General features: G+C 38.2%; 1 protein-coding gene across 3 annotated transcripts in view; it reads right to left on the bottom strand.

Annotated features, from left to right (window-relative positions):
* LOC103731152 (UDP-glucuronosyltransferase 2B15-like) overlaps positions 1–1,732 on the bottom strand; it is a 17,929-nt gene extending 16,197 nt beyond the window's left edge. The window contains exon 1 of one of the 3 annotated variants that reach the window (XM_029561790.1): positions 937–1,732. In XM_029561790.1, the coding sequence (XP_029417650.1) occupies positions 937–1,660 (724 nt within the window). In that variant the 5' untranslated portion in view covers positions 1,661–1,732. The remainder of the gene's footprint in view (positions 1–936) is intronic. The other 2 variants (XM_029561789.1, XM_029561783.1) reach the window with 2 other exon arrangements.
* Positions 1,733–11,236: the final 9,504 nt, after the last annotated feature.

The raw sequence follows: 11,236 nt of genomic DNA, 5'->3' as shown, positions 1-11,236 counted from the left end.
CAGAAATAGTGGGAATAGAAATCTATATTCTCTCTTAATTTTGGCTTATTATTTAATGGCAAAAGATGACACCAAATAAAAAAGACTATGAATGAGCATACATGCTTCAGTAGAGTTAGGGCTTTAAAAATGGATGTTAGGAAAAGACACAATAGAACAATGTGGGGTCAGGAGTGACTTCAATTTGGGTTTTTCAGCCTGTGGTTAAACACAATATCTTTCCAGAATAAGAGAACTTTTAGGAAATAAAAAGAAAGCATTTAAAAGATTTATTTATCTATTTATTTGAGTGTGTGTGTGTGTGTGTGTGTGTGTGTGTGTGTCTGAGTGTGTGCCAATTATGTGTGGGTGAGTTTTGAGGATAAAACAGTGCATAGATACCCTAAACCTGGTATTGCATGCATTTTTGAGTCATTCAATTGATGGGATGTGGAAACTAAATTAGAGTCCTCAGAAAGGAGAAAACACTTTTTATGGCTGAACTATCTCTCTATCCCCCACATTTTAATTTAAAATGAAGAAATGGACAAGCAGAAGGAAATATATTTTCTTCAAATTATAAATATTGATACTGTATACATGTTAGTATTATAATATATATCGTTCCCCAATCTACATTCATCAAGATTTAGAGACGTGCCTAGCAACTTAAAGAAAAAAAAATAAGAAAATGAATAAGGAATTGTTTAGAGAAAGTCTACATCCCTCACTTTGTAATTGTATGGCCTTCTAGACTATCCTTTATTGGAACTGCTACCTGCTTCCATGTGACTAATAATATGAGTTTTTATCAGTGTTTGTGAGATTGGTATATAATATTGTATTTACTTCACCTTTCAAAGACAAATTGATATTGTTTTACATGTATATAAGAATACTTTTACAGGTACATGAAATTTTGACCATCAAGCTAGAGGGGAAAAAAGCATAACTTACCCAAAATTTCACTGTAAAACTGATCCCATTTCTTCTTATTAAATGTCTGGAAACAAAAGTCAAAATAAAGCATGCATATCATATTATGAAGTCTCTCCATGAATGTCATTTGACCACTTAATGTTGACAGAATCATAGGCACGTAGGAGGGCGGATGTGGGAGTCCTCCACTGTACTTCTCTATTGTGTACCCAGGAGTGAAGCGGAGACTGTACACCAAAGGTGTACTCAGCAACTCAGCTATTAGCTCACCACAGGGAGCGAGGGCATCTGAAAGCACGACGTCAAACTTGGATTCCTGTAATTTGGTCATAAGTTTTTTGTTCAAAACAGCATCTTTACAAATACTTTGGCAAATATCAGAATATTCTGTAAACAGGTTTTGCAGTATTGGAGAATATGCCAAGCATGTATCTCTCGACACCTTGTGTGTCCACACATTCACCACATTGGTGAAAAATAATTCCAGATCTTCTTTACTGACAGATGTAGGAAACACTTCAAATTTAAGGCCAGATGATTTGCTGGTATCAAGAAAAATGGAAGCTGATGGTCTCAGAACAGTCACTTCATGGCCCCTCTCTACAAGTTCGCCCAGTATTATCTTTAAGTTCATCCAGTGCCTGCATTCCATAGGCCATGCCAACACCTTCCCACAGTTCCCAGATCTGAAGCAACAACTCATCTGCAGCAGCAGCACAGCTGGAATCCATTTCATAGCCATCTCTTCAGCTTTGGTTTCCCTCTGTTGTTGTCTGTCCTTGTATCTGAGTAGAAACTGACCAGTAAGTTGAAATGTAACTTGTGTTGGTCAAAGCAAATATACTAGATGGCCAGCTACAGCACGTGGACTGATGGGAGACAGACAAAGTAAATTTTAATTATTTCATGTTTGCATGCCAGCGCTCGTGGTCTATTTCGTAACAAAATGCTCTTGCCTAACTAAGAGTCAATGACCTTTGTGTGTGAATCATTAGAGATCTTAGAATACTTCCAAGGACAATTGTGAGAGTTGACTTGTCACTGAGTTCTCCTCTTACAAAGAACACAAGATGTAACAATTACACAAAAAATTACAACTCACTGGGCAGAATTTTCAGAAAATTTTGAAAGAATGTTGATAAATATATTGACTTACATACAATATCCTAATGCATTTATAATCATGTGTTACTGCCTTGAGTAAAAGGTTTTAATAATTTTATATGCAATCCTCCTCCTCCTCCTCCTCCTCCTCCTCCTTCTCCTCCTTCTTTGATTTATTTTCTCCATGGGGATTTTGGCTACTCTAACTTTGTCCCCTCTGAAGAGGTAACCCTGAAATCTTTTGGGGATTGGGTAAAAACTCCCAAATATTTTTGACATCTTCGACATTGGGAATGAAATATGTTGCTAAGAGGCACAAGGACATTGTGAGTTTTAGCCAAGAGACTTCTTTGGGGTCTTTTTTCCCTAATTTCCTAGCCAATTCCTACCTCCTATTCTTATCACACCATCCTCTGAAGAGGTTACCCAAATTGCCAATAGGGAATAGGGACACAGACCACTCTGGCTTCTTCCATGCTGAACAGGGACACAGGATGAGGCAATTAGAGTACCCCTTCAGTGGGTCTATTGAAGACTCCCAAATTACATAAATCTTATCTCTATGGGGAAAAGAAAGTCCTTGAGCCCTGAATAGGGGATGTGAAGTAAAGGCAAGAGTAATTAGCATTACGTGTTCTAGACAGGGAACTAGAAAAGTCAGAAAGGGCAGTTTTCAAATGTTCATATGAGAATCCACTGGAATTTCTTGATGAGTACTTCCAAAAGCATCCCTCTATTGGGTTCCTACTCATTTTTCTTTTGTGTTCCAAGGCTGGACTTGAGAGTGATGGACCCAGAATGTGTTTTCAGGCACTTCGATAGCTGTTGGAGTGGCTAGAATCAGTGTCAGTTTCATCTCAAAGGCTTCTAGATAGGGAGAGAAAACAAATTTATTCATCATTTTAGAACAATAACTGGTTGTCTCCCTTAGCTACATGTGGGCACTACAATATTAGAGACCAAGATTTGAAGTCTTACATCTGAGCAGAACTTTCTGGTAAGGAACGAAATCATCAATGAGAAATAATTGTCTAAATAACGTTTTATATAGACTTAAGTCTAATGTCGGGGAAATATAATCCCTTGACCTCTTAAAGAAATAAACTGATTACTCTTTTTTGGGGTGTTTAAGACCACACACATGGCCCAAAATGAATCAATTTATTTTTACACTTATGGTCTTTTGAGGATCTGTTCCTCAGGGGTTACGTGGGCTTGGGAGGAACTTCTGGCTCCTTTCTTTTACCAGTTCCATCTATGTGAAGGTAAGTCAAAGGTCCTGCTCGACATGTCTGGCTTTACTTGGAAGCATGAATAAGATGGTCCCCATGACTTGACCCTCCTCTTTGTAGACTGGACACTCATGGACTGGACTCATTCATCTCATGGGGTATCCATGTCCCCACTGAACAAGAGGACAAGTAACTCACCACAGTTATAAGACATTTTGAGGGGTGTTCCATAGTCCCTTTGAACTTAATTGACCTTGAGAGCAAGGGGCAAAAACTGTCCTCTGACCACATTAGTATAGGCTTCTAACTATGGCTGTTAAACATTCAATATGGTTAGTTCCACCAGTCTAGTACTTTTAATTATCATGTGCTATGTAGATAAAGCTTGGGTAAAAAAACCAAAGATTCTCAGATTAATCTTGACTAGATATATATTTTGTTACTTAGACTAGTTGACTAAACTATGATCATAGAAATTTTAATATTATGTGTACATTATTTTTGTCTAATCCTTTATATATCATAACAAACCTACACAGACCTTCATCACTTGCTTAGGCTTTCTCATTTTTTCCATTTTGGAAAATATCTCCATTCCCATATACTTTTAACATCCTTTATATTCTCACTTTCTTTTTCTAAAGTAATTATGAGACATAATAGAAGTGTAAGACAGCCTGTCCCCATTTGCCCTTTAATTCAATATTTACAGGTAGGCGTGTGTGGTCAGGCAATTTTTCTTCAGAGGTCATACACCACCAGCTTTTTACTGACTTAGCTAATCTTTCTATCTAAGAAGGAGTTTCCCTAAGCCAAATAGTTTTTCCTTATACCAAACTTTAGTCTCAGTAGTTCCTCATTTAAGGTTAAAGTCATAAACTCCTGTAAAAGGCAGCAGGGCATTTATTGCATGCTACCTTTTCCTTTTGGGAGAAACCAAGTCTCATTATTAATCACAAATGCAGGTCCAAATGAGATCATAGTCATAGGAGGAAGTCTTATTACTTTCATTTTGTTTCAGTAACATAATAATTTTGCTAAAGGCAGAGATTTTCCCGGTTTAGTGTTAAAGTCATAAACTCCTGTAAAAGGCAGCAGGGCATTTATTGCATGCTACCTTTTCCTTTTGGGAGAAACCAAGTCTCATTATTAATCACAAATGCAGGTCCAAATGAGATCATAGTCATAGGAGGAAGTCTTATTACTTTCATTTTGTTTCAGTAACATAATAATTTTGCTAAAGGCAGAGATTTTCCCGGTTTAGTTTCCCATTCCATCATCAGAGTTGGTTATCAGAATACTTAAAGAAGGGAAGGTTATAAAAATTACAAAAACCAGGAGTAGCTGGGGAAGGGATATCCACCAAAAGAGTGGCGGTCATCGGCTTTCAGCTGGAACTTTGTCAAACAGCACTCTTGCCAAGAACCACGGAACTCTTGGAGCCAGCAGGAACCAATGAATTTATTGAGCTTACTTATCATGATATGTGAGGGGTTGCTGAGATGTATGTATAACCTGAGTGTATGCACAGTGGAAAGCCATTATCAACATGGGTCATGCCTTCTCTTCCTAGCCTTCTCCAGGTTGTATACTTTAGCCCTCCCCAAATCTAGGAGACTATGTGTGATTAGGGCCAAATTACATACATTTGGCTGAGAAGGCTGTGAAGAGAGGCTGGATACACTGGTGAGGGTCCAATGAACCTGTTTGGCCCTCCTTTAATGAATGGGCACAACTGTCAACAAGCCCAATTGTGATGATGTTAGTGATCAGGCACAGTGAAGTCATGATGATGGTAGTTATTTCATACAGATGGGACTGCTGTATAGCATCATGTTATTAAAAGAACCTGACATTTAAAGGATTTGGTACTACAGTCCACATATGAGGGAGAGCATGCACAATCGTTTTTCTGAGTCTGTGTTACTTCACTTAGTATAACAATTTCTAGAGCCATTCATTTACCTGCAAATTTCATTAATTCATCTTTCTTTACTGCTGAATAGAATGCCATTATGTAACTAGACCACATTTTTGTTAACCACTGGTCAGTTGAGGGATACTTAGGTTGCAACCATCTCTTAGCTATTGTGAAAAGAGCAGCAACAAACGTTGTACAAGTGTCTCTATAATAGAATGAGTTCTTTGGGTATATGCCAAGGAGTGGTATAACCTGGTCATATGGTGGGTTCATTTTTAGCTTTTTAAGAGTTCTCCAAACTGTTTTCCATAGAGGTTGCACAAGATTGAAGCCCCACCAGCAGTGAATGAGTGTTCCCTCCCTTTCTACACATCCTTGTCAGCATTTCGGATCATTTGTTCTCTTGATCCTAACCAGTCTGATTGTGGTAAGGTGATACCTTAGGTTGGGTTTAATTTGCATTTCCCTAATTACTAACAATGTTGAACACTTTTTGAGATGTTTCTTAGCCATCTTTATTTCTTCCTTTGAGAACTCTCTGTTTAGACCTTTAGCCCATCTTTAATTGGGTCATTTGGTTTCTCAATTCTTTCTTTTTGAGTTCTTTATACATTCTGGATGTTAAACCTCTGTCAGATGTGTCACGGGTAAAGTTTTTTTTCCATTCTTTGAGTTTTGATTGTTTCTTTTGCTGTACAGAACCTTTTTAGTTTAATGAGGTCCCACTTGTTGATTGCTGACCTTAATTCCTGAGCAACTTCTGTCTGATTTAGAAAATTCTTTCCTACATTTATATCTTGTATGTTACTGCCAATATTTTCTTCTAATTGTTTCAGGGTTTCCAGTTTCACATTGGTGTGTTGTTTCCATTTGGAGCTGACTTTTGTGCAAGGTGAAAGATAAGGATCTAGTTTCATTGTTCTGTGGGTGGAAATCCAGTTTTGCCAACACCATTTGTAGAAGATGCTGACTTTTCTCCAATGTGTGTTCTTCGCACATTTGTCAAATATCAGGTGGCTGAAATTCTGTGTACTCAGGTTTGGATCTTCAATGATGTTCCATTGATCTATGTGTCTATTTTTGTGCTAGTACCACACTGTTTTTATGACTATAGCTCTGTAGTATACTTTGAGGTCTGGAATAATTTTCCCAGAGTTGCTTTTTGTGCTCATGGTTGTTTTGGCTATCCAGGGTCTTTTCTGCTTCTATATGAATTTAAGGATGGTTTTTTCTAGTTATCTGAAGTACATGTGTCCCAAGCAGCCTGGCTCCTCAGAGGGTCAGGGCCTGCTTGGAGAACTGACTGCAGAGAGTTAGCCATGGAGGGATGGGCTTTTGGGTGCCATCTTGGGATGGAAGTGGTGTGGCACATAAAAAAGATGGTCCCAGGATCTCACCCACATTGTCACGAGAGAGCCTATTTACCAACCTGGGGCAAGACTGTAGGCCCATGATGCATGGGTAAAAGCTAACAGAGACTGTGGGTGGGTGCAGAAGGGATCTGGAATGGCAGGCCTAACAGCAGAGCTGGGTGCTCGGTGTTGCATGTTCCTCTCTTTGTAAGTCTCTCCTCAACCCCCTTAAAGATATAAACTATGGAAAATTCAGATAAATATATTTTATATAGTTTGTCTAATAGCACAGGGGCAAGGGACCCTAGAAAACTTGGGTGACAAATTGGCACAGGTTGGCAGGATGGTGCTCCTAAGAATGACAAGCCATGGGAGTTTGGAAAAAAGCTAGAGAGCTAATGGAAGCACTGATGTGCATTTTACAGTGTATTATAAAATATCTAATAAAAAGAGGCCAGCCATGCAGAAGTGTGGGCCACAGCTATATTGTAAATGTGGGGAAACACCCTAATTGTGAATATATGAAGATTTGTTAAAGGTTATAGAAAAACTAGAAAAATTGCTGTGGATTGTGAGCACTAGGGGAGAACCCAGAGAGGAGATGTAACCATGTTGCATAATAAAAGATGTGCCCAAGGCAGGGAAAGCTGAAAAGGCTAGGAAAGTACTGGCAGACCCAGGTGCAGAGCTTGAGAGAGAGGGAAAACAACAACAACAACAACAACAACAGCAAAAAGGGATGTTTTAACTTGTATAATGTCAAGTACTCAGAAGAAAAGATAATCATAAAAAAGGATATGACCTAAAAGTAAAAGTAGCTAAAGCTGCCCCTCAGATTCAACCACTGATACAAAAAGAAAAAAAAAAGCTAACAGTGCTGTATATAGGAAATACTCCATACTGGAACTGTTAAAACTAGGAACAAGCAAGCAATCAGAGAGCCCCTAGCCTTTATCATATTTTTGAATTAGAGTGATGCTGGCTTCATGGAAGAAATTTGGGAGTTCTCCCTCTGTTTCTATTGAATATTTTAAATAGTATTGGTTGGAGGTCTTTTTTAAATGTCGGGTAGAATTCTGGGCCTGGGATTTTTTTTTAGTTGAGAGGCTTTTTATTACTATTCCAATTTCCTTATATGCTATAGGTCTGTTTACATTGTTGATCTCTTCTTGGTTTAACTTTTGTGGTTCCCATGATTTTAGATATCCAACTATTTCTTTTAGATTTTCAAATTTAGTAGCATATAGGTTTTTGAAATATTCCCCTATAATGGTCTGGATCTTTTGGGTGTCTTTTGTGATGTTTCCTCTTTCATCTCTGATTCTGTTGATTTGGATTTGCTCTTTCTTTCTTTTGGTTAACTGGGGTAAGGGTCTACGTATCTTGTTTAACTTTTCAAAGAGCCAGCTCTTAGATTCATTGATTCTTTTATTGTTTTCTTTGCTTCTATTTCATTAATTTCTGCTCTGATTTTTGTTATTTCTTCTCTTTTGCTTGGTTTGGGTTTCGTTTGTACTTGCCTTACCAGTGCCTTGAGTTGCATTGTTAGGTGATTTATTTGGACTCTTTCTAATTTTTTTTAATGTAGGCACTTAGCACTATATAAACTTCCCTCTTAGGACTGCTTTTAAAGTGTCCCAGAGATCCTGTTGTATTGTTCTTTTCATTGAATTCCAGAAATTCTTTTCTTTATTTATTAATTTCTCCTTTGACCCATTCTCCTTTGACTCACTCATTGTTTAGGAATGTGTTGTTTAATGGTCATGATTTCCTGTAGTGACAAGGGTTTCTTCCAGTGTTGATTTTGAGCTTTACTGCATTGTGGTCTGATAGAATGCATGGAATTATATCAATATTTTTATATTTGTTGAGGTTTGTTCTATGGCCCAGTACGTGGTCAATTTTTGAAAAAGTTCCATGGGGTGCTGAGTAGAAAGTGCTTTGGTGCTTGGGTGAAATATTTGAAAGATGTCTGTTAGGTCCATTCGATGTATGGTATCATTTAATTCGGACATCTCTCTGTTTATTCTTTGTCCAGTTGACCTGTCTAATGGAGACAGTGGGTTATTTAAGGCCCGTACTACTACTGTTACTGGGTTGGGGTTAATCTGCGTCTTAAAGTCCTGTAGTGTTGTTTTTATGAATTTGGGTACACCATAGTTTGGTGCACATATGTTAAGGATTGTAATTACCTTCTTGGTTCACTGTTCCTTTGATCAGAATGAAATAACCCTCCTTATCTCTTCTGATTAGTTTTACTTTGAAGTCTATTTTGTCAAATATTAGAATTGAAACCTCTGCTGTTTCTTAGTGCCATTTGCTTGGAATATTCTTTTCCAACTCTTTACCTAAAGGTAGTGCCTGTCCTTGAAAGTGAGATGGGTTTCTTGCCGACAGCAAAGAGATGGATTTTATTTCTTAATCCATTCACTTAATCTGTGCCTTTTGACTAGGGAATTCAGTCCATTGATATTTAAGGTTATTATTGAAAGATATGTATTGGTTGCCTTCATTTTAATTGCTATTTGTGTTCTCTGTCTAATTTTGTACTTCTTTGATTATACCTTTATTTATTTTCTTTCATTGACCCTGGGGTATAGTTGTTATTCTCTCCCCTCTCTGTATTGCTTCAAGTATTCTTTGAACAGTTATTTTTGTGGACCTGTATTCTTACAGGATAATCGTGTCATGGAAGATTTTTCTTTCCCCCTCAACTATAATAGACATTTTTGCTGGATAACATATTCTGGGCTGACATCTATTGTCATGTAGAACTGGAAATATTTTGGTCTAGGATCTTCTGGCTTTCCTAGTTTTCATTGATAAGTCAGCTGTAATTATGATGGGCTTTCTTTGTATGTGGCATGTTGTTTTTCTTTTGCTGCACTCAGTATTCATTCTTTGTTCTTTATCTTTCGTGTTTTTACCATAATATGTCGTGCTGAATTTCTTTTCTGATCCTGTTTATTTGGTGTTCTATGTGATTCCTGTATTTGTATGGGGATGTCTTTCCTTAATTTCAGGAAATTCTCTTTGACCATTCATTTTAAGATCTGATCAATAGCATTAACCTGAAATTCGTGTCCTTCCTCTACTCCTATGTTCCGTAGACTTTATCTTTTCATGGTTTCCCTCATCTCTTGCATATTCCATTCCTTTGTCTTTTTAAATTTTCCATAATCTTTGCTTTAGTGGTCCAGTTCTTCAACTTTGTCCTCCAGTGTTAATATTCTGTTTTCCATTTCATTAATCCTAGTGGTGAAGATTTCCCTTGTCATTTCAAGTTGACCTATTGAGTTTTGCACTTGCTTCTCCATTTCTTCCTGAGTTTTCTTCAATGTTTCTCTTTTGTGAATTCATTCAGAAGTTTATCCCTCTCTTCTATTAGTTCTTTGATTTGTTTGTTCATGTGTTCTTTACATTCGTTGAATTCCTTGATCATGTTAATGATTGCTCTTTTAAATTCTGTGTCCTTGATTATCTCTGGGGGGTTCTTCTTGTAGAATTCTTCTATAGGATTAGTGGAGTTTGGTGGGAACATTTTTTTTTTTTTGGCTTTCCATTTCATTATTCTTTTGTTGCAATTTTGGAATGTGAATTTCTCTTGTTGTTTGTAATTCTGATATGAGAATTAAGTGGAAGTACACTTCTGTTTGTGTAATCTGGGTGCCTATATCCTTTCTTTATTAGTTATGTAAGTCTGGTTGGTACAGGGTTCAGGCTATCTCAGGTTTAATTTGAAGGGAACTGATGGCTTCAGATAATCTATTCAGGGGTACCCACAGAAGCCCAATTCATGTTCCAGTCAGGTACACTTAGGCTTCCTTCACCACGTGGAGGCAGGATCTGGATGCTCTCAGGCAAACCTCTGTGTTCTCAGCCCCTATGCCAAATGGAGGCCAGTGGGAGGCCAGAAGTTGGCATTCTCTGGTGATCTGCTGAAATCAGAGCTGCTACACTGATGGAGGTTGAAACCCACCCTCTCAAGCTGTCTGCTAGATCTCAACCTTAGCCTACCAAAGACAGATCTGCCCTGCTGCCTTGAGAGGGGCCTCTCAAAATCCAAGGTGTGGGAATAGGGATGGAACAATTAGGGGATGCTCACCACCACATGGAGGCAGGATCTGAGGGCTCTAAGGCAGTCCCCTGTGTTCTCAGGCCCTCTGCAAGAGGGAGTCCAGAGGTAGGCCAGAACGTGGCACTCTTTGGCAGTATGCTGAGATTAAAGCCACTATACCAGTTCAGATCAAAACCCACCCTCTCAGGCTGTCTGCTAGGATCTGGAGGCACTCTTTTAACCTTTCTTAGGATTTCAGCTAGATGACTGAGTAGAACGTGCTTAGAGTTCACGTCTGATGACAGAGAACCCAAACTAAAGAAAACAGAAGTACTGAGGTGCAATGAGCATATAGCACATAATTGCAGAACATAGATCCAAAATAGTCTCTAAGGAATGAAGTAAGCACACAGACTTCTGACTCTTGAAGTCAATTGTGACTCACGAGGGACATTGCTTATGTGAAGAAGAGAAACATGATATTTCATATAATGGAATGGAATCATGAGGCATTTCCTCCTGGAGAAGCCCATTGCTCTGATAGTCTCTAAGAAGAGTTTAATTAACTTCATAGTTAATACCTTGCTTCATTTTCCCTAAGATTCTAGGCCACTTATGTCCTTTACCACTCAGCACCACTTGCACAACTGAA

The sequence above is a fragment of the Nannospalax galili genome, unplaced genomic scaffold, assembly GCF_000622305.1.
Source record: "Nannospalax galili isolate Female #2095 unplaced genomic scaffold, S.galili_v1.0 scaffold50, whole genome shotgun sequence".
Taxonomy (NCBI): Eukaryota; Metazoa; Chordata; class Mammalia; order Rodentia; family Spalacidae; genus Nannospalax; species Nannospalax galili.
Note: the sequence above shows the minus strand (reverse complement) of the source record. Positions and strands in the feature narration are given on the sequence as shown.